The sequence below is a fragment of the Notothenia coriiceps genome, unplaced genomic scaffold (assembly GCF_000735185.1).
Source record: "Notothenia coriiceps isolate Sejong01 unplaced genomic scaffold, NC01 NC01_scaffold00038201, whole genome shotgun sequence".
In the NCBI taxonomy this organism is placed as follows: domain Eukaryota; kingdom Metazoa; phylum Chordata; class Actinopteri; order Perciformes; family Nototheniidae; genus Notothenia; species Notothenia coriiceps.
The window spans coordinates 92,675-116,075 of NW_011370902.1; the positions used below are offsets into that span (position 1 = coordinate 92,675).

Sequence of the window (23,401 nt, forward strand, 5' to 3'; positions counted from 1 at the left end):
GATTGAGCCTCATGTAGTGTCCAAAGTTAAGATGCACTTTGATTCATCCTCATTGAACGATACCAGATAACACACATTTTCCTTTCCTTGTCGTTATCTTTACAAATATAAGGGGGAAATTGAAATTGCAGGCTCAAAGAGAGTTTGCTTACAGCCAGATGGTTATCTAGTGCTTATTTCTACGCTCTGGTAGAGGAAGAGGGGCAATAGAGATATAAATAAAGAGTTTGCTTTGGAGAGAGAACACTCACCAAGAGATACATGAAGCCAGTGTTCTCTATTAAAAAAAAAATTCTGATTAGTTCTCTTCAACTTTTCGCACAGTTAATACAACAACGTGCCTGAACTTGGTGTGCTGAACTGCTGGACTAAATAACAAAAACACTTCAGTGGCATATTACCCAACATGCTGACTGTGTAGCAAATGGTACTGGCATTGCAATGAACCCCACAGAGAGCTGTTAAAAGGGTTAAAAAAAAATCTTTTTGCAATAAAATCTAATAATTTTAGACCGACGGCCTCGAGGTGAAGAAGCAGGCATAAGGGTCAAATTGGCTAAGACAAGAGAAAGATAAATTGTGGGTGACAGAGATATGTATATAAATCAAGACAAGGACACATTATGCAGGAGACAAAAACAGAGCGAGGATGTTTTAAGGAGAAATGGATAAAGGAGGGTGGAAGAGACAGTGAGGGAGATCTATATGTAATTGTGGTGTGAGTTGAACCACTCTGTTGAGCCCCGCATTCTCTCTGCATGACTGTGTGCTTTGTTCGGTGCTGAACCCTCAACGAGGGAACGAGAGAGATGGATGGAGGAAGCACTGAGGGAGAGAGAGAGGCCAGAAATGATTGCGGTGTAATAATCAGACACACATGATGTTGGGCAGTGCGCGGAAAGCAGTCTCAAACACACACATACACGCATGCACTCAACCAGTACCACTCTGGTCCATTTTTTCCCTAACCAAACCATAATTATGTGTGGTAAAATATTCAAAATTGCTAAATTGCTCTGGCTCTCTCCTCTTCGTCCCTCTCCATTGACAGCCCAATAATGACCTCATGTCTGCCTCTTCCAGCTAACAGCGATGGTTACACTGTAATTACCCTCCAGGAACTTAATGTGTTGGTCTAACACAGCCATCCTTTCTCTCCCAGAGGAATGTATTGTGCTTTTATCATCTTTCTCTGGTAGAGAAAGCGGAAAGTCCCTACATCGCTGGTGTTTCTTGAAATGGGATATCATATTTGCCGACATTCCTGTTCAAGTTCAGTAATATATAGTTATATATATATAGTTAATGTTCAATTTGTACTTGGTTTCTAATGCTGTATTTTTTTGCTGCAGCAACATTGGAAAATGTGTGTGAGCTTAAAGTTGCTTCTGGCTTTTCTAGATGCCATTATCTGAATTTCAAGGGAGATTTTAAGAAATAACAAAGTCTTTGCCAACATACACTTATTAGGCAGTTATGCATTTAGCATAAGCATGATATTATAACAGTATTAAATTAAATATAACAGAGGTTAACGGTGGTACTTTCCGTTATATAGTGTTGATGTTTCCTATTTGTTCTTTGACCTTGTCTTTTGTGTGTTGTAGTCCATCGACCCCGGTCAGCAGTTCACATGGGAGAACTCCAACTTGGAGGTCAACAAACCAAAGAACCGCTATGCTAACGTCATTGCCTATGATCACTCCAGAGTCATACTCTCCAGCATTGAGGGTAAGAAACAGGTCATTATTAGGAAGTGACAGCATGTTGGCCTTTTTAAACAGGCTTTTGGAGGTTTATGACATGGTTTCAGGATTAATATTGGGCCAAGGGTTTAGACTGGGAATGAAGTTGGGATAGGGTTGGAAACAGAGGCTATGGATTACATTTGTTCAATGAAAGCCATCACAATTATAGAAGCGTGTGTGTGTGTGTGTGTGTGTGTGTGTGTGTGTGTGTGTGTGTGTGTGTGTGTGTGTGTGTGTGTGTGTGTGTGTGTGTGTGTGTGTGTGTGAAAGCTGCAATCCATGACGGATGCGATATTAATAGCCCAAAGATGCATTACATTGCCATTTCTCATTTTCACACAAAGGGCTTTAACTTCATCAGCCATAAAAATATCATTTCAGGATAAATATTGCCACCACATCATATATTTGATGCGGTCTCTCACCATTTTAATGTTAATGGAGATAAATGAGCTCACATTTTATTAATTATGTATTCACTAATATATTTTCACGGTATGTCCATTCGTCTAAATTTGGTCTTTTGAAAAAAAAAAAAACTCTCAGTCTTGCTCTCAGTGTGCGTTTTGATGCGCACTCACCCACCTCAGCTCGGAAAGACCTGAGGCAGAGAAACTGGCAGCTCGAAAGTGGAGAGAGGGAGGCAGTGGGAGGCCAAGCCCAAACAGATGAGCCTTATCTGGGCAGAGCATGTGTGAGCAGTCCTTCCACCCCCTCCTGTCCTGGAGCTCTGGCTGTCTGTCTTTCTTTCAGTTTAGAAAACACATATACTCTTGAGCATGTCACACACAACCCACACTCACGTATACACACACTTTTCCATAGATTTAAAACACATGCCCAGGATTTGCACAAGCACAGATATGCACTTTTGCTCCCAGTCTCCTCCACACATGCTGCATGAACACGAACTCTCTGCCAAGCCAGGGTAGCCACCAAGAGACTGGAAGGGTGTGTGTGTGTGTATGTGTGTGTTTTATCTGCACAGTGCTTCTGCTGTAGTCCCTTGCAATAAAGTTGTAGCACATCAAAGCAGTTAGCAAAGCTGTCTTTTATAGACTGAGGTTGATAAACATATGTTAGAAGCTCGTCTTACCGTCTGTCCTCATCCCATTTAGAATAAATTGTGTAAAAACCCCGTTCTGCTTTGTCATTTAAGTGTCAGCTTGTTTGTGTGTGTGTGTGTGTGTGTGTGTGTGTGTGTGTGTGTGTGTGTGTGTGTGTGTGTGTGTGTGTGTGTGTGTGTGTGGGTGAGGTGTGTGTGTGTGAGGCATGTGTGTGCGAGACGTGGTTTTTTTTACTTTGGGACTGAATCGTGCTCTTACAATAGGCTGCAACAGAAAAGATCAGCTGCAGGAGTTTCTTCCTGTCGGGATTCAACTGTTTGCTCATTGACTTCTATCTTTTTAAGTGTAAACTGCTATTAGACGATTCAAAAGGAGTTTTGTGTCCCACTTCAGCAGAATCGGGTCACGGCTGAATGTACGCGTACACGTTTGTGTGTATGCCTGTGTGTGTACATTGGTGTTTTGGTGTATGTGTGCATGTTTGAGCTGTGACTCAGTGATTTTTGGGATTATGGTATTAGGCCCCAGATGAGCAGGACTGATCCTAAATCAAACACACACAGATGGTCTCTCACATCACACACACACACAGACACACACACTTATACACAATCCCTTCCAGGACAAGCAGTGTCAGCTGAGTCTTACACAGAGACGGCCTTACAGTCATATTGCCATTCAAAGCGACACATCGAGAGTGTAGTCAGATTAGGCCCATGATCGTTTTAGCATGTATTATAAAACAAGATGGCTGAACAATCCAACACCAAAGGACGCTTGGCCCTGTGGAAACATTAATCTCCCCGCCATGACCTCAGATGGTCTGTACCTTTTATTACTGAGACATAAACCTGATTTCATCGCAGCAGACTTTAAGTAATCCATATAGATTATTTCACCGTAAATCATAGTAAGAATCGGGTTCATCTGTAAAGGAAATTACACAGACAGATACGATCTTCTTGTGATCAGTGCAGAGACATTCCACCCTGATGCCATTCATAATACATATGATGCAGTGGAAAGACATTTGATGCATATTTCAGCATCAGTTGCATCGGCCTCACACATCTGTTCCCCTGTTTATTCTCTTCAACCTTCATCACAATTCATTCAACTTCTCACCTTGCACACATCATTTGTTTCAACATTCTCCCTAACTTCAACTTTTTCTTCATTACGCAGGTGTCCCCGGCAGTGACTACATCAATGCTAACTATATTGATGGCTACCGCCGACAGAATGCCTATATTGCCACCCAGGGGTCCCTACCTGAGACTTTTGGGGATTTCTGGAGGTTGGTCTGGGAGCAGCACACAGCGAACATTATAATGATGACCAAGCTGGAGGAGAAATCACGGGTAAGAAATAGAGGGATGGAATAACATGGGAATATGGGACAGCAAGGACAGGGTAGCACAGCACTGCGCCACCACAATATTGATTTTCGAGAGAAGAAAAAGGGAAAGGTGGGATGTAATAAAAAAGAATCAGGCAGAATAGGGAGGAGCAGGAGAAGATAGGTCAGTCTGGAAATTGGGTAAATGTCAGGATGCAATATTAAGTAGGTTTTTCTCTTTGTCGAATGGTTTGGTAGGATTTGCACAGATAGCACAGAACACAAGACATTGTGGAATACATTGGGAAAAATTGAGAGACATAAGGAAGCATTTGTGTTGGGTATGGTGAGGTAATTTGGTATTCAGTATATAAGGTATACATGTACTAGAGTTTCCTCGAGTCATCCTGTATTATTACCAGTTCAGGTTAGCTACACACTGGATAAAACAATTAGAATCTGTATATTAATGATGTCCGAAGAAAAAAATTTTAAGCAAAAACTGTGAAGTGAAACATTATTTGAACACTACATATTTTTTAAATAAATGCCAAAGACCTTAAAAGGAGTACTCCTACTGCATTTCTTAAATCCTGACAAGCGTGGCACACCTTTTTATCCTCGGTCTGTGCCAGTGTACATCAGCAGGCAAGTTGCTTAGGTAGGCTACATGCTATGCTGTTCATGTAATCCATTATTTATTTGCAGCATTCTGCTTTTCAGATGATTGAGGAAGTGTCAGCAGTGACATGTAGTGTGAAGTGCAGCCGGACATCCCACAGTCAGCACAGTAAAGGGTGAAGAAGGTGCAGTGTAGAGTAAGATGTTTAGCGTGAGATAGGATTGATGGTCATTCAGAAAGGAAAGCGAAAAGTATGTTAAAATGAGGACTTGGGTACAGAAGGGTAAGATAATGTGTGTAAGAGAACAGGATGGGTTGTGGAAGAAGTAGAAGTCAGCTTGATTTAGTAGAATAGAGGTGAGAAGACATGGCCATAAAAGTTCAATTACAGTAAAGTAAGTAATAAAATAACTGTGAAATAAAGAACAGTTAGGTTAGAGTTGAGTATGGCTAGAATATAGGATTGGATATGGTTGATTTGAGAGCAGTGAGGAGGAATGAGGCACGGCAGGACATTACACTTTTTTAAAATATGGAAGGAACAGGATAACCAAGAAAAGGAGTAAGACAAAACACAAGGACGTGTCATAAAGTACAGAAAATAAGCTTATTAAATAAACCAAAAAGCAACCGATACGATGACCGACCTTAAAGTGCAGTGGTAAAGTAAGAAATGAAATCCGTCATGTAGGATAACACAAGGTGGCATGTAGTTAATCAAAATACAGTACAGTACAATATAATGGATTAGATTGGTGAGCAAGACCTAGGGGGATTACAAGAAGAATTAAATAGGGGTAGGTAATGAATTAGAAAATCATTTAGCTCAAAGGAATTGTTCTGTTGTTAACAGAATATACACTTGAGTAAAAATGCAATGTAATGAGCATGTCATGTTAGAATGAAATTAACAAGGATGGCTTGAGGTGTGAATCATGATTAAGCGCAAAGCAATTATGTCCAGAGCCGTGTTCGGAAAATGATCCTTTCCTCTCATCTGTGCTTCGTTTCCTACTAACCTGTGTCTTGTGTTAAACTCTGTTTCCTTTTCAACCTTTCCCAACTGTCTCTGTTGTGTCTGTTTGACCCTCAGATGCCCTCTTATTTCTTCTCTAAGGCAAGACCTCTCTTTCTCTCCTTTGCTAATCCCTTTTGAAATGCAACCTCACCTCACATGGTTTTCTCCTTACCTTTTATCCCTTTTCAGTGCCCTTTTTTCTGATGTTTTCTACCCTTTTTCTCCTAATGCCAATGTTTTGAGTAGGAATGCAGGATTGTTTTCAACTCACCTAAAGGCACTCATAGTTAACTTGGTCCGAGATGTAGTTTATTGTAACCCCCTCCAGGTCAAAAAACAGTGCACATTAGTGTCTTCAGTTTGCATGATCACATGCACAACTGTGTTTCTATGTTTCTGTCTGTTGGCTATGCAGGATAGGATTTAGCTATTGAAGAAAGACTCAGTACATAATGAAGGACTGTAAATCACCTCATTGTAAGCTGTTGGCTGCCACTGCCTCGTAAAAATGATTCATCTTTAGCTTGTGAATGACTGCTAAGCTTTACATTCTCCCAATTCAATAAGGTAGTTACAACATGATGCAACAGCAGAAGCAGCCAATTGAACTGTATTTAACTGTTTATTATAAGTCCCCTACTACTATATCTACGGTTTGAGCGAGGAGTGAGCTGCTTGTTGGAGAAAATGATTGAATCTAATTTAACACCTCTCAACATTACGCCATTATGTGTTCACGCATTACAGAACAACAGAGATGATCACAGATGGTCCCACAGTGGGAATCTTGCCAGTATCCTTCCTTTTAGCACCAATCAAACCACACAAGAGCACGGCAGTTTTCCTTTAAGCAAATATACCGATGAATAATAAAGTCTTCACAACAGGCATTTACTGCGATCCTGTCAGTGTTTGGCAGGGTTTGGCCCCCCTACGTGGACAACCGTTCCTGTCCCCATAGTGTCTCAAGGTCTGGTGGGAAAACAACAGTTGAAAAGCTGTAATTACAGGCTGAACGTCCCGGGCCAAAACGCATAATCCCAAGTCTGGAGCAGTGGAATGCTGAGCTGAGCTCCCTGCTGTCTTTGATGTGAGGACTGGAGGGATCAGCACATAACGTTTGGTTTGGCCTGATTCTGCCAAGGCCCTCCTCTGGGATATTTTCCTATCTTGTCTGTGGTCTCCGAGGCTGAGGAGAAGAACTACAAATATGGCTGATTTATTCAAGGGAATCCTAGGTGTCTTGGTGGTCAAGGAATCTGGGATTTGTTGTGCAGGAAGTATTTTTGTAGGGATGTGTGAGGTTGGAATGTAGTTCGATGTACAGCATAAAATATGTGAGGGCTCAGCTTGAGGTGTCAGTGGATTTTTCCAGCACTGTGTTGGCTATAAGTGAGAACCCACCAACATATGGCATTCTCATGGAGTACAGCTCTCTAGTATTTAAAGCACAACATATGCAGGACTCTCTCCCCTGCCTCTCTGTCTGTTACTCTTCACCCCACAAACTTACTAAAACCGCTTTCACACACTGGGTTGTCGCAAAACGCACATTTTTTCCAAACATTTATTTGCAGAAACTCTAACCGATAAGCTTCAAAACTCCCTTCCTTTTTGCCTCTGTACACAAGCACACGAACCAAAGTCAGCTATATTTCTTTCTTGTTCTTTTACAAACATGTGTACAGGCATATACAAACTGCTCTGCATCTCTCACAGCTTCTTACCTCTTCCCCTTGTAGGTGAAGTGTGATCAGTACTGGCCAACACGGGGCACAGAGACCTACGGCCTCATCCAGGTCACTCTGCTGGACACAGTGGAGCTGGCCACCTACTCTGTCAGGACCTTCGCTCTCTACAAGGTAACATGACATGTGCAGTGGAGTGTAATGGGGTTGTGTGTGTATTGATCTGTTGAAATATTCATGCCTACTAGTTTGTTTGTTCGTGCTTTATGCTTTGGCCATGTCACAGTTTGTACATAACTATGCAGCTGCCTTTGTGACCCAGCATGGAGAACGACCACATTTTGTTTTAATGTTTCATACAATATTGATTTCCAATGAGATTAAAGTAATGCATCTCTCATGTCACCTACAATGGACCCCCTGTCAGCTTCAATAAACGAACTACTTTGTTCACATATACATGTTAGCCATGAGTCACTGTTGTACATTTGAAAGGATTAGTCTTGGGATCTTTTAGATTATTCTTGTTGTCAACAAATAGCAGAAAAAACCAAGGCAAAGCCCAAAAGCCAAAAACCAACAATGAATTGATCCTTCTTAGAAGTATTGGTCGTGTAGCTAAAGCCTGATACGCTGCAGCTTATTCCTCTGTGCCGCAGACCTCTATTGCTGCTCAAAAAGTATTAAAAGCCGCACTGTTGTTTTCTGTGTTATTATTATTCCCAAGAACATGGGCACTGTGGTTTTTAGTCAGTGCTCACACTCATTCGGCCACCAAAAGTGTATTAATCCATGACTATTAACCTCAAGAAATAAGCTATTGTTTTGGCAATGTTTTCCAGCTGTTAAGGGAAATAACTTTGCCTTTTCCTCTTATTCGAGTCCTTTTTTTCATAATCAACATTCATAGTAGGTACAAATGTGCCTAGAGCTGAATACCACAGACAGGGCAGGGTAGGGAGGTTGAAAAGTACTGAAAGACAGATGGAGACATTGTGGGTTTAGTTTTTTTATCAGACACTATATATTTGTGAACAACAACATAAATATAGAGTTATTCCAGCTTTATCTTGAACGTTTTTGACAGAGCGGCTCCAATGAGAAGCGTGAGGTTCGTCACTTCCAGTTTACCGCCTGGCCAGACCACGGGGTACCTGAACATCCCACCCCCTTCCTGGCCTTCCTACGCAGGGTCAAGGCCTGCAACCCACCAGATGCGGGTCCCATGGTCGTCCACTGCAGGTGTGTGTGTGTGTGTTTTTATCAGTAATTGTGTTTTTATAATGACTAACTTTAAAAATGTTTTATCATTTACTGTACTAAAAGCATTCTTAAAATCCCCAAGAAAAGTGGTCCATGACCAAAAATAAATTCCATTTGGTCCTTTATTGTGTGTGTGTGTGTGTGTGTGTGTGTGTGTGTGTGTGTGTGTGTGTGTGTGTGTGTGTGTGTGTGTGTGTGTGTGTGTGTGTGTGTGTGTGTGTGTGTGTGTGTGTGTGTGTGTGTGTGTGTGTGTGGGCTTTCATGAAACACTTATGTGTTATTTTGGGTTTTACTTGGCAACGTCATTCTTTCGTATCCCCAGGAGTCTGTGAAATTCAAAAAGAGTCCAAGAACACTTGTAAACAATCATTCATAGGTCCTGAGCTGAAATCAGATTGACCTGCCATTATGAAAACCCCAAACCATCCTCAGTGGCTTAGACACCCACATTCCGCACTTAACAACCTCACTTTACAACAACAGCGGCCGCCATGCTTACCCTCTTTTCCATAAGTAGCTTTTAGTGTTCGCTATTTACAGTTTAAGCTGGTGGTAGATCTGGGTTCATAAGTTTATATTCAAATGAGCTGCCATCTCAGCAGCAGGAGGCTCACAAGCCCAAGTCCTGCTTGGTCAACCAGGGAGGGAAGTAGAGAAGATAGTGGGTAGCAGAGGGAGAGAATATGGAGCAGAAGCTCTTGGGAGGGAGAATTAGTGCTGTAAAGATGGTGGAAGGAGGAAAAGAGAGTGAAGAAAGGGGGATGGAGGAATGATTGAGAGGGAGAGTTGGCTCCTGGGAGTTAAAAGAGGAGATATGTGCAGCATGAGAGAGAAGGTGAGGTCAAATCCAGGACAGTGAATGGAAATGATGAATTAAAGAAAGGGAAAGGTGGAGAGAAAATGGAGTCTAAAAAAAAATGCGAGAGTGAAAACGTGGTGGGGCGGGTGTGAGAGTGTTGTAAGGGTATTTGGAGAGAAGATAAAGAGAGATGAGGCTCGGGGGTGGGGGGGAGGGGGTTGAAAAGGTTGGCAGGAGAGGAGCTCTTCCTAATCTTCCGTAGCAGTCAGATGGAGTATCTAACAGGATTATCAGTCAAATTTAATTATCCCGGAAAGACTCCATCATAATGTGCCTTAACATATGAACCATTCTCTGTGTCAAACAATGGACCAAATCTCATTTCACCTGAACAACACACACAAGCCAGCGTGCACATACACACTGATATTAATTTAACCATATAAAGAGGTTTTTATTCGCTTGCAGGAAGTTGCTTGGTCAGGCTGTTTCAACATTTAGGGACTTGCACAGCATAAATGTGAAGTGTTTGGGTGGGCAGCTAAATGTATTATATTTCTGGATTGTATGTCGATAGGAGAGGATATCTTCCTAATGCCAGTCAGACGGTGATGCTGACTCATCGCTGATGTCAGTTTTTACATCCTGTGTTGGAAATATTGCTTGCTGGCATCTTTGTGATACTTAGTAGATTTAGGCACAGTATGTTATTGGTTTTAAAATATGCAACAGGACTAGATTTGGACCGATTTTGAAGGCATAGCACTAACAATTTATCTCCCATAGGTTGTTGAGAGTATAACATCACCATGTGTTCCCTGCTTTTCTCCCCCCCCCCCCCTCGTTTTGGCTCAGTGCTGGAGTGGGTCGTACAGGTTGCTTCATAGTAATCGACGGCATGGCCGAGAGGATCAAGCATGAGAAGACCCTCGACATTTACGGCCATGTCACGCTGATGCGCTCCCAGAGGAACTACATGGTCCAGACGGAGGATCAGTACATCTTCATTCATGACGCATTGCTGGAGGCCGTGACCTGCGGGAACACGGAGGTCCCGGCCAGGAACCTGTACTCCTACATCCAGAGGCTGACGCAGATCGAACCAGGAGAGAATGTCACCGGCATGGAGGTGGAGTTCAAGGTGAGCACTCATCAACATGTCTTTGAAAGTTGTCAAATTTGGTCTAACTGATTTACGATGGTTCATAAAACCGATTAAAAATTACGATGTGACACTCCACTGGTCTCTAGAGAGAGAGTCAGCTTTTTCTTGCCCCTCAGTACATATAAGGCCAAACAAAGGGTAACGTTGCACAATAGCTCCACTGAATTTTGTTCTGTAGATATTCAGTCCTTTCTCACACTTAAGAATAAACCAGGGTCTACAGATGGGCTCTCTTCATGCTGTCAGACTGTGTTTGATATATAAAACATCAAAGACATGAAGATGGGGTTTGAAGTGTGGTCTGGATACTGAAAAACAAGCTGTGGAGGTTGTTAATGGGATAGTTTTGTTTTGAAGCGGGGTTTTATGAGGTACTTATCCATAGTCAGTGTTTTACCTACAGTAGAAGGCTGTCGGCTAGCCACCAGTTTGGAAAAACTGACAGGAGTAGTGTAAACTGTGTTCGTTATTCTCCCGTCCGGGAGAGAAGCTTTAAAAGGAGACTAAATGGAGTTTCTGTGAAGGTTCAATTGGGTACTTTAATTAAAAAAGGCGCGGGTATGTCACAAGCATGATATTGTTCAATCAGAAAAGCAGCTGTGTTCTGGGGCTCCGGAGTCAAAAGAGAGAGAGCAGCGAAACACACTTTCAGCTGTTAAATACCCCCAGGTGGCTCCTCCTCATCTGCTGGTTGGCGTTGTAGGGATATTCCTCCTCCGATCTTCCATGTTACTCATAACGGAGGATTCAGACATCGTACATTCAATATATGCTTAAACACACCTCTTCTCCTCATATTCTCTTTCATCCCTTTTCATTTATTGCAATTTTATGGCTGTAATTCATACTTTAAAAATACTGGAAATACTTCACGGCATTTTAGTTTAGTGGAGTTCCGGATGTTGTCACATGTTGGCTCACGTCTGTAAACACTAACTTTATTCAAACAAACTTTACTTCCGTTTAATATTCAGCAATAATAAGTGTTTACAGACGTGAGCCAACATGTGACAACATCCGGAACTCCACTAAANTCTGTGTGTGTGAGAGAGAGTATGTGTGTGTGTGTGTGTGTGTGTGTGTGTGTGTGTGTGTGTGTGTGTGTGTGTGTGTGTGTGTGTGTGTGTGTGTGTGTGTGTGTGTGTGGAGTGTGTGTGTGTGGGGAGATGCGTGTGTGTGGAGATGTGTGTGTGTGTGTGGGGAGATGCGTGTGTGTGTGGATGCTTGCGGATGCGTGTGTGTGGATGCTTGCGGATGCGTGTGTGTGGATGCTTGCGTGTGTGTGTGGATGCTTGCGTGTTGGTATTTTGGACTTTCATCTCAACTAAATGCCCAAACAACTTCCCTGCAACTCGAGGAACAGAGGAAACAACGTTGTGTGAGATGGATGATAACTTGCTTGTACATTATACGTGAGTGATTGGTGATGGGACAGCTGGACTCTCATAGAACAGGATAACGGAGGACATTGTTGCCTATTGCTTTCACATCTGTCAGGGAAAATAAACGTGACTTACAATTGTCACATCACCCTTTTTGGAAATAAATGACACTTTTTTTCTTTGTACATGAAAAATTAAAATGTGAGGTTTTTCTAAATAGCCTGCCGATGGTAGCTTTTTGGGGTTATGTTATTATTGTTTTGAATAGTTATGCACTTTGCTTGTATTTTCTTCATGTCTCACTGTTTCTGATCGCATGTTAAACAGTCTCCTAACTGCTCCTGCTGGAGGCCAGTGACACTACAATGGCTTCCTCTCTGTCTGTTTTTCATCAATATGGACAAACTATGAAATGGATTTAAAGCAAAATATAGAATTGACAACATTTTAAACCCTTCATAAGGGGACAGATTCAGACGGGAAGCCATGCCTTGGGATTGGATTCTGTGCACTATTAACGTGAAATGCTACTGTTGCTCTGTTAAATGAAATACATTGTTGAAATAATTTAAATTTGTATTTATTTTTGGCTTGCTATAGTTAAAATATTGCTAACTGCTGTAAGGAAAATAAATAAAAAAATGACTTATGTTTTCTTATGAAATTGTCAACTTATTTCCACTAAGGGGGCATTTGCATTGCAGCAGCTGTGAAAAATGCGGTTTATGTGTCTCTAAATACATTTTGGTTATACAAAATGAGATGCTTATAATAGAAGTAAAATCCAGGAGGTATCTTAAGTGGTCATGGCGAGGCTGCAAAAAGTGTTGTACTCCCATGGAGACCACGTCACAGCCTGCTTCAGACTGTGATGTAGAAGCCAAACAAATTAATTTTTCTTGAGGAAAATGCAAAACAAACATGCCACATAGAAGATTGTATTCCCCTAAAAGCAAATCAATGATTTTCAAGTCGTTTATTGTGAGCATTGCCTCGACGTGCCTTCAATTACAATAACATTATACTTTTAAGAAACTTCTATTCAAGCAGAGATGGCAAAAGTACACACATCCTTTACTTAAGTAGAAGTACGGATACTCATGTTTAAAAATACTCTGTTAGAAGAAGAAGTACTGACTACACTTCTTTACTCAAGTAAAAGTAAAAAAGTATGGGCTTTGAAATGTGCTTGAGTAAAAAGGACCCATAACTACCAGCTGTTTCATAGAGTAAGTGGTAACTGGACCTCACTTTATATTAATAGAACATTACATATCTTCTATTTCAAATTGTAATTTGGTCATTGTTAGCTAATGAATGTTTCAACACTGAACAACAACTATTTAGAACACAAGCAAAGACAAACAAAGTGGGGAAATAAATGCCTATTGTAGATTCTAGGGTGACTACCTCTTCCTTGGAAACAACACAACAATTATGTAAAAACATTTACACTTTATATAGGGGGGAACCTTATCAAAAAAGTATATACATAGATTAAGTTAAGATTACCACAAGCTACCCAGCAGTATGTCAAAAATAAATAAATACAATTAATAGCGTCCCTATTAAAGTGAGGTATGCATTAATGATAATATCAAATACAGTATTCTGAAATGTGACATGTATTCTGGATACTTCAATCACATGTTGTTGCTAATACTTGGTGTTGGAGTGTATCACCTTTTAACAGAGTAGCAATACTGTGGTATTAGTGAGAACAATTAAATAACAAAGTGAACACTTCTCCCACCACTTGCCACCCAGCAGTCTTTTCTGTAGCTCTATTGCAATAAATCAATGTATCTAGTTAAGCATTTTTCTTAGCAAAGCATTGTCTGTGTAATTGTATGTGCAACAATGCAGTATTTAGAACAGGAGGTTGAATATGGCTGCTTTACTTTGCCTGCTATCATTCTCTAGTAAAAGTGTTTTGTTTTTCATTTACATTGTAATTGAAGGCCGTAAAACTTAATTTGCTCTATTTGTCTTTCACAAAAGCAACGTTTGTCCCTCAGCTTCAACAAAAAGGATGAGTACTTCATATAGAATGGAGCAGCATTGGATCATGATTGAAACAAAGTTGCACAGCTTATCGCTCTGAAAGTGAAAACAGTCTAATGGAGGAAATGTTGAAGTGTTGAGAACTGAGCTAATGACACAGCTCATGGCAACAGAGCTTCTGAAGCTTCAACAGGGAGTAGACGACTGATCTGAAACGCTCTGCTCGAAGCCCAGAAGCAAGAAGCTCTCTGAATGAGGCGTTGGAAGATCATTTGCTGAGCCTTTGCGATGACAAGACATACATGAATGAGAAAGGCCCTTTCAGCAGCAACTTTCCACTCACTGCAGACTGGAGCCTCCATCTGTTTTCCAATATGGATTTATCAAGACTAAAAGTTTTTAGTGATGCAAGAAGCCCTGTGAGGCTGGAACGCTCATTACACTGCCAACAAAAAGTTTCAGAAAAAAAACTGGATGATGCTGGAATAAAATGAGAGACAAATAGAGCAGCTATTTTTAGTAACATTTTCATTCTCGTTCTTAAGTGAACCACTGAAACTGCACTTTTACAGGAGGTAAAAACACACAAAGCCGCCGAAGAGAAATTCCTTTCCTTTCTATATTTATAAAATAAACAAATCAACGTACAGATGTTTTCACAAAGGAAGGTTCTCCATTATGCCACCTTTTTTAATGACATATTGACATGACTTTTAATGACATTTTCATGACAAAATAAATACTTCAGTATGTCATGACATATTTTGTGACATTCTGTATCATGACCTTTTATGATTTCTTTGATATTCTATAATGTGACTTCAGTATGGCATTTTATGTTACATAATTTCACACAATACAAAAAAGGCTTGTTTTTCACTTTTGATGGATCTCCAGCAAGTTTAAAGTCTAAGCTAGTCAGTTTTGATGTATGTACACTATAATATACATAAGATAAATTATTTTTTGTTATCCTTTTAAACAACATAACAAATACAATCGTTTCCCTAATTTTATCGATAAATCATTGAAGTAGAGGCCAATAATCTGCTTTAAATTTTTATTTTATTTTTAAAAATAATTATAGAATCTTCTGTTTTGGGATTTTCATTATTCTAACACATTTTTAGACGTTTTGTTATTAAAAACGACAGCAGTAGCAGTTATTTCACTTGAGTTTATTTGTAACAAATGAAACTTGTGTCGACAGAGAACAGAAATCCAAACAGAACTGTTTTTCGGTTTTCACGTGCTCCGAGAACCAATGTAAGAAAAATAAAAAGCACTTGTTGACTCGGAGCAGAAAACAAAACAAAAAAATAAGTTTACATTTACAGACCAATTAGAGGTAATTGGTCCAAGTACCACACCATATTTTCGTTTTTATACAATTTATAAACTCCAGTTTTATCCATCTACATGATACATTTGGGGGCGGGGATAAAATAGAACACTTCTTTGTGAAACTTCTCTTTTGTGTTACAACAAATCCACAATGTGATGTATCACACATACTGCTGTGCCATAAACTGTGATTTCAGGTGCATCCTTTTAATATATCACTCTGTATATCTGATACATTCTTAATCACTCTTCACCTTATTCATTTATCTATTTATTAATTAATTTATGCAATATTCAATTACTCTCTGTGATTTGTGTTATTTACATATACACAACCATGTGAGCATTACAGGGTCCATCTTTACTGAGATCAAGTAAAACTCCTTTGGGAGGGGGGGAGGGGCTTTCAGAGATAATAGGATACTAGTATTAGTGCATAGTACAAAGAGAGAAAGTGCAAGTCTTCCCATAACAGGTGTGACCAAAGGGGCATCTCAAAAGTGGTACCATGCATACAAAACGACAACAGGGTTACTTTAAGAGGGTGAACAACTGTCAACGATCTCTTAGCCTATATGGTGAAGCGTTGAAGAGCATACAAAAAAAGAAGATGATGTGGGTTTTGTGTTGTTGGAGATGTAGCACCTGATCTTCTTTCAGCCTTTGTCATTAAAGGAAACAAATATATAACTGTAGACATCAGAATGAGGAAAAAAGCTGCGCAGTTTGAATCATTGTACGTTTAGGGCTTCAGGTGGGATAGGGTGAACTCTTGTTATTTAACCTTTTCTCCAAACTGACAAAGATTGCCACTGCCTTTCAGCTTTTTATAGATTTCTAAATAGCTGAGGAAGTATGACTTCTCTGAGCCAGCTCACAGTCGGTGCCAAAGTCACCAGTATGGCCAACATTTCTTAGCAGCCAAACTGAAGTCGGATGAAAGGAAAACATACACAACGTTTCAGCAAGTGTCCCAGGAAAGAAAAGACGGAAAGCTGTTGAAATACAAACTTTTTTCTTTCCAAAATGATCATCCTGCTCATAACCTATTTTGAAACCACATTTTTAGTGTCTTTAGTTAAATCTCATGTAAGATATTCTTTAACATTTGAAGAGATATGATATTATTGTTGCTGGGTTGAAATTGATGAGTACAACTATCCAGCCCCCACAGAGCCTCCCATACAACATTTCACAGCCAAAAACAGATCACACTTTGACACACCGTAACATAACAAAATAATATACACAGACATTCAGGTCACATACGAGCATACATACATAAAGTACACAAAGAAAACCTTTAAAGTAACTTTATCAAAATAGGCGTGTAATATAAGGCACTATAAATCTAAAATCAAAATACTTATTAGATGCTGTTTGAAGTATGAGTTCGATCATTCGTTGGTTGCCGTGACACACAGAAGGATGACATCATCTACTGGAGTTGTGACATAATAAAAGATCTACTTCCTAAGAGGTCAGTGGTGGACCCTCTGTTTGGACACATTTAAACGGTGGCGAGAATCATATCAAGCGTAACATCTTTGTGTCTCGAAAATGATGCACCATCATCATCAATATCATCGTCATCATAATGGCATATAACTGCAGTTAGTGACTTGACACAAAAATATATAATACATCTACTTATTGCACACTGAATCAGACAGAGAGAAAAATCATAGGTGAGCATTCCAGTGAGAAAATTGTTCCTCCTGAGCCCCCCCCCATCCTCCACCCTCGACCCCACCATTATTCTACACTCCCTTCGTGCTCCCTGCTTGAGAAATCTTTGTGAAGCTTATTTGGACACATAAATATTTTTTAATACTATTCTTTCTGTGCATACTCTCTGTAGTTCTATCTGGCTTCCTCTGAACGTGCACACAGAACAACTTGGCGAGTTTATTCTCGGGACGTCCTGGCATCAGCAGGGTTAATGTTGCACCTCTGTCGGCCCCTGGGAATTCTTCTCTGACACCACAGGCCAGATAGAAATGAGGTTGAGAGTCCCGTGTGCATGCGAAACGCGTGTGTTGTCAAAAACAGAGTGGGTAGAGAATACAGGAGAGTGACACTCAATGGTGGTGTTTCCATAGAATTGTGAACATTTTCCACACTAGTTTTGATTGTATACTTTAAAACAGTACTGTATCACTTAAAAAAAGCTACAGCTCATTGGATTACACAGATAAAGAAATACAACTTTGCTTTCGTATGGTCAGTGGGGACAAATTCAGAAATCTGTAAAAACAAAACAAAAACGTGCCATAAAGTAAAAAAAACAACCCAATACATATCTACATGTCACATATCTATATTTTTTTCTAAAAAACTAAATCAACTTTTTACTTTGTGGTATGCATTTTAAACCGCTTTCAAGTTTCCCTTATCTTTAACCGTGAAGCATAAGGTTGAACTGGTGGTTTTTATTACTGTATGGTAGAAATATCTTCTTTTTCATTCAAAAGAAACAAGAGTCTGTTTCCAAAACAAAACAGAAAAAAACACTTCTTGGTGCCTCTTTTTGGGATGTGTGTTCTTTGTCTTTTTAATACTGTGTGCTCTGTGTTTTCAGTCTCCTGCTGACAATTCTCTGGTGCTCAAAAGTCCCAGTTCATTCAGTCCACAAAGCTTCCATAACATGGATTTGTAGACTCCCTCTAGACAGTCCTCAAAATAGAAAAATCTAAATTTCCTGTGACAGCTAAATACTGTAGCCGGTTCCTATATTTAGGTTGGTGATGCTACACTGGTGGTGGACGAGGTGAGAGTTCCACACCCAAACAATGTAAAGCAATCTGGGTGCTCACAAAAGCACTGAAACAAATAGAAAAAAATATTTGATCAAGTATTCTGATTGGAACAGTGGTTGAAGTTGCTTCTTCAGACTGACCAATGGGTGTGTTTGGGCTGAGGGTGCAAGGAAACACCCTTGTCAAGCAGGTCGCTATGGCTCAGTAAGAGGTGCTGTTTCTGGGTACGGGATAAGCCGATGGTCCCCCTTCACTCTGCATGTGGTGGCAAAAATCTTCATAGACACATCGCAGCCTAGTGCATTAAATCAGGCCGCATGTGACCTAAGAAAAGTGCACTGGGTGGGATGTGGCATGTGAGAGATGACCACTCGGGTTTATGTTGCATAGTGATCAAAGCTTCCCAGGTACTCCAGACTGGCCCGGTAGCAGAACTGGTACTGGTCCTGGAGGGAGGAAGAATAATGTAAAGTCAGTGACAGAAGAAAAAGAGTGTTAAGAGAAAATGAGCATGATGTAGCAGGGAAACAGAAGGATAACAGCGTGGGAGCTCACCTCTGTCTGAACGGTGGCAGGTCTCTGGGTGCGCAGCATCTTGACGGTCTGGAAAATGTCCACCACCCCCTCGTACCTCATCCTCTCCAGCACGATGCTGAGGGTGATGAAAACACCGGTCCTCCCTACTCCAGCACTGTGGGCGGACAGACGGAAACATATTTAGAGCTGGATATATTTGGAACTGTTAAACCTGTAGTCATGCATAATAGACCGACGTGCCATGTTCACAATCCTATATACTGTAGATGTTCCTCTCAATGGCTATGTTAGCAGTGACGACATTCAGATAAATACTACAGTGATCACATGTACATACTGTATGGGTGATAGATTAAAGTAAAAAAAACAGCACTAAGTATCTTAGTAAGATTTTAGGCCACCACCAATCTCTGAGCTCAACTGAAAACATGAAAACCAAACATATGATCCCTCATTTGGTGCTTTTATGATAGTATTAAAAGTGCTTTCTCAGGCATAAAAAGTCAGTTATGTGAGATAATTAATATTATTTTCATTCTTCTCAGCATTTGTTATGTTACTCCCCTTAATAAATTAGGTTTTTTCTTTAATTAGTCACTCCTTGATCTGTGTATAAAATAAAGGGGTTAATACGAGGAATGGGTCTTACCTGCAGTGCACAGTAATTGGCCCATCCTGACCAAACTGTTCTTTAGTTTTGTGCACCTGGCCAATGAAATCAATGAATCCCTCCCCTGACTTTGGCACTCCTTGCTCTGGCCAATCAGTAAACTGGAACTGACGAACTGTCCGCGATTGGCCGTCCTGGAGGAAGAGAATGTGTTTGATTATTTTGAATCACAGAAATAATCTAAAAGCATTACACATGATGTCTTTTACCCACATGAACACAGACAAACCAATGACTTACCCTGGCATCAGTGACTTTGAACTCTCGGAGGATGTACTGGGGCATGTTGTACTCAGCCATGGGATCCACCACAAAGTACTGGTACCTGGCGGAGCGCTCTGCGGGCCAGTACTGGTGACATTTCTCCTGCAGGAAGACAGCACAGAGACTAACGTTCAGAGCTGTACATCATGTCTGAGGGACAATTTCTGGATACTTCGTCATGAAAATGTCTTCCTGACTGAAATTCATTATTCACTTGGAGATAGTCTTGTGCCAGATGAGATATGATGTCCATGAGATATAACTCAGACAATTATCTCTTTCACACTCCATCACTGTGTTGCTTGCATTTTTAACGTTCCATATGCTGTTTTTAATAGTCATGACTATAATTTTTTATTATTTTCAGATGTATGTATAAAAATAGCTGCCTATTATATCCACCCTAACAACTGTTCCCTGTATACTTGATTACACAATAATGTGTGTCTGTGTATTTGTATTAGTATTCGTACCCGTCCCATTTCTCTCAGTTTGGTTAGCATGACAACGATGGTGGAGTTGTGTTCCCACAGCATCCTCCAGTAGTCCTCTGTGGTCTCAGCCAGCGGGCCTTGGGTTGCTATGTAGGCCTTCTGCTGCCTAAAAACACAAATAGGTAAATTAAATACTTAACAATGCATATTGTGGGGCAGATTTGACAAAACACTGATAACCGTAACTGAATAAACTAATGCCATGCCTGAAATAAAAGTCAACAGTAACATTGGAAACAATAGTTCAGATCAGTTTATTCTGACCTGTATCCGTCGATGAAGCTGGCGTTGATGTAGTCAGATCCCTCCACTCCTCTGATTGGCTGCAGACACACACGTGTGGTCTCGTAGGGCATGATGTTCACCAGCCGGTTCTTGAACTTGTTGCATGGTAGGTTGGCACTCACAAACCGAGATGTGTGGGCCTTGGCACTGGCCAGACGCTGAAACAAAATCAATATTTTACAATATAAAATTGACTGACATATGAAGAAACGACCTCAGAAGTCGTGTAGTATTGGTAGAAAACAAGAAAAGCAATATGGGGAACAATGGAAACAAGGAAGGATGAATTAAAGGAAGGAGGAAAGTTCAAACACATTTGAGGATTCAGATGTATTTAGCACAAGCCGTGTTTGCCGCAGGCATACTGGACAAGTGAGATTAGAAAATCAGCTTGACTTGGCAGGCCTGAGGATACTTAGTCAGACGTCTTTCATTGAATAAACAAGAGGGGCAATATAGGGGGACCATAGAAGCGGTAAGGATTGGGAGAAGAAAATATAATAAAATGAACTAGAGGAGGAAGAAGGGCAGGAAACCACAAGGCCCCACACTGTCTCAACACACATATGTGAACCACAGATGATCCTTCACTAGTGAAGGGGGAAAAACTGGAACACACACATTTGTATGGATACGTGCAGACAGACAGACGTTAGCACACACTCTACACTCTCGCTCACACTCGACCATTGGATGACATGGCTTAAAAGGAAAGACAGAACAACAGGGAATAGGCAGCAGGGAAACCGCAGACTCGCAGGGGGAAACAATGGGGTCTCATGAACTGAGCCTCGACCATCGCTGGCTACCGGAGCGCTGTGGGAGAAACAGCAGAAACCTATTTTCTTACAGACAGACCAAGCTGGAAAATCCCAGAGCAACACAAGTTCACCAGTTCATTTTGGTAGTCTGTACCGAAGGTTCCAGTGCCAACAATAGTCATTCTTCATTTGATTTTATTTCGATTTGACTTGAATCTTATCAATAAAGTCTGGCACTGACAAAACATTTTTGCTGCTTTTACACATGGCCATTATATTCACCATCTGTTAAACTTGGATGAAATCATGCCCTGCTGGCAACCTCTTTAACCTCCATAGCAAACTCTCAGTGAAAGGAAACAAAAACAGTGTGTCTACAGTAATAGGGTGCTGGATTACCAAAAGCTGCCAACAAAAAGCTTAAAATTGTTATTTTCTCACACATGCTTTAACTTGCTTTTATTTGAGGGATGCGATGCTGCTCCTCCGTGAGAAATTCCATCCATTTGGTGTTTGGTTGATGAGGTTGGAAAGTTCAGTTTCTATCTTGTAAATGTAAATGTATGCTAATGACTGGGACACCCCTGGCTCATGTTTGAGAACAATATAAAGCTGAGCAAACAGTTGAGCCCACAGTTCATTGTCTTTCGGAGGAGGCTGCTGCCATTAGAACAGGACAGCCAGAGCAAAGGATGAAGGAGATAGCTCAGAGTGGCTTTGTGTTTACTTTCCCCTCTGAGCGTCAGAGCAGACATAAGCCATTCCAGGAAAATAAAATCCACCTGCTTTCAATATCTGTCTGTATCGCTAAATATTCTATTCACCCAGCAAAACCAGACAGTTCTGCTGAAAACTCGTCTGGCGAGAGGTAAATATCACAGTACAGAAAATTGCTAGAATAAAGTGAAAATACCACTACTCAATAACACTCCTTTGTTGCACTCACTCTTCTTGCTTGTGTATCGATGAATGTGTTCTGTGCTCTCACTTTAGATTCTTATCAGCTTCCTAAATGCTTGAAAGCAGCCGTATGTTATTTTATTTTAAACTGCAACTTCCTGCCCTACATAATTAAGTATTTCTGTAGCCATCACATGCCCAAAACGACTATGCTCTCTTAAATCCTCAGTAGAACTCTCTTACCTTAGATTCAAACGGTGCAATCCCATAATCCCCTTCAAATCCAACTATCCATCCTGGGTATATGAAACTCTCAGAGGGGGAATGCTAACAGCCCTGGGAAAGACGCTCAGTGACTATCAAGGTCAGGAACTGCAGGTTCATAAATACTGTATGTCCCTATGGAGAAGTTTGCTCTCAAGCTGAGAGAACCACCTTCTCATGTGAACATGTCACACAGGAAACACACAGGTGTAAATAAAAGAAAAGACTCCATTATCAAAAAACGTACTTTTACTACACTTGGGTGAATCTGATTTAACCAAATCACCAAACGTCAATGTAGTCTGGTGGCTTTGAAGAGAGCATAGATTATGGCTTCAGTTCCCAGTCAGGAAGGGCTGTCTGACGGCCAGATCAAGCGATACAAATATTCTAAATACAGCATACATATACTCAAAATGATATTTATCTTTTAGGTGGGCCTTTGTTTTAGGTGTCCAAAACATATACACACACAGCAGTAGATTGCTTGCTTCTGTGTAGCTACTGTTAGAAATTAAAATCAATGTTTTAATGGGGTAATGTAGTTTAAACATGCCGTCAGTTTAAATGCTGTTTTATACTGAAAAACCAGAAATTCTTGTGCACAACCAGCTGTTAAGCTTTATTCTGAAACTCTTTCATCTCCGGTTGGCAGTTAGCATGTGGTAAATTTACAATTTCTTATAGAGATGAATTTAGTAGCGAAATGACATGGAGTGATGTACACCGGAACCTACTGATTTTAACACTACAACCATAGATGTAGAGACATTATTATTGCAGAATATTAAACGGAAGTAAAGTTTGTTTGAATAAAGTTAGTGTTTACAGACGTGAGCCAACATGTGACAACATCCGGTGTGAGTACCATATGTGTTCGGGGGCCGTCTCTTACCAATGACGTCACGCATTGAACGCATTGCTGTACGGTAATTTACCCAGGGGTGCTCGGGGGCAAATCACATCTACTGATCATGACGAACCGAATTGAAGTATTCCTCTACTCTTAGGGTGTGAAAATGGTTGTG

General features: G+C 40.6%; 2 protein-coding genes across 2 annotated transcripts in view; one reads left to right on the forward strand and one right to left on the reverse strand.

Annotated features, from left to right (window-relative positions):
• Positions 1 to 18,098, forward strand: part of LOC104968047 (receptor-type tyrosine-protein phosphatase delta-like) — a 100,033-nt gene extending 81,935 nt beyond the window's left edge. Inside the window, exons 32-37 of the mRNA XM_010797601.1 lie at positions 1,608 to 1,731; positions 4,001 to 4,176; positions 7,537 to 7,656; positions 8,570 to 8,724; positions 10,400 to 10,685; positions 18,021 to 18,098. Of these exons, the coding sequence (XP_010795903.1) occupies positions 1,608 to 1,731; positions 4,001 to 4,176; positions 7,537 to 7,656; positions 8,570 to 8,724; positions 10,400 to 10,685; positions 18,021 to 18,098 (939 nt within the window). The remainder of the gene's footprint in view (positions 1 to 1,607; positions 1,732 to 4,000; positions 4,177 to 7,536; positions 7,657 to 8,569; positions 8,725 to 10,399; positions 10,686 to 18,020) is intronic.
• Positions 17,198 to 21,391, reverse strand: LOC104968048 (receptor-type tyrosine-protein phosphatase delta-like). The gene is made up of 7 exons (XM_010797602.1): positions 21,299 to 21,391; positions 20,428 to 20,642; positions 20,143 to 20,269; positions 19,646 to 19,771; positions 19,385 to 19,539; positions 18,754 to 18,889; positions 17,198 to 18,644 (listed from the first exon to the last, which is right to left on the reverse strand). Exons 1-7 carry the CDS (start codon positions 21,389 to 21,391, stop codon positions 18,576 to 18,578), a joined length of 921 nt encoding a protein of 306 aa, XP_010795904.1. The 3' UTR covers positions 17,198 to 18,575.
• Positions 21,392 to 23,401: the final 2,010 nt, after the last annotated feature.

Coding starts and splice junctions, on each gene's coding strand:
- LOC104968048 (XM_010797602.1), bottom strand. CDS start 21,391: ATGACTATTGTTGGCACTGGAACCTTCGGTACAGACTACCAAAATGAA. Junction 19,540..19,645: donor TCAAAGTCACTGATGCCAGG/GTAAGTCATTGG, acceptor CTCTTCCTCCAG/GACGGCCAATCGCGGACAGT. Junction 18,645..18,753: donor CTGCCACCGTTCAGACAGAG/GTGAGCTCCCAC, acceptor TCCTCCCTCCAG/GACCAGTACCAGTTCTGCTA.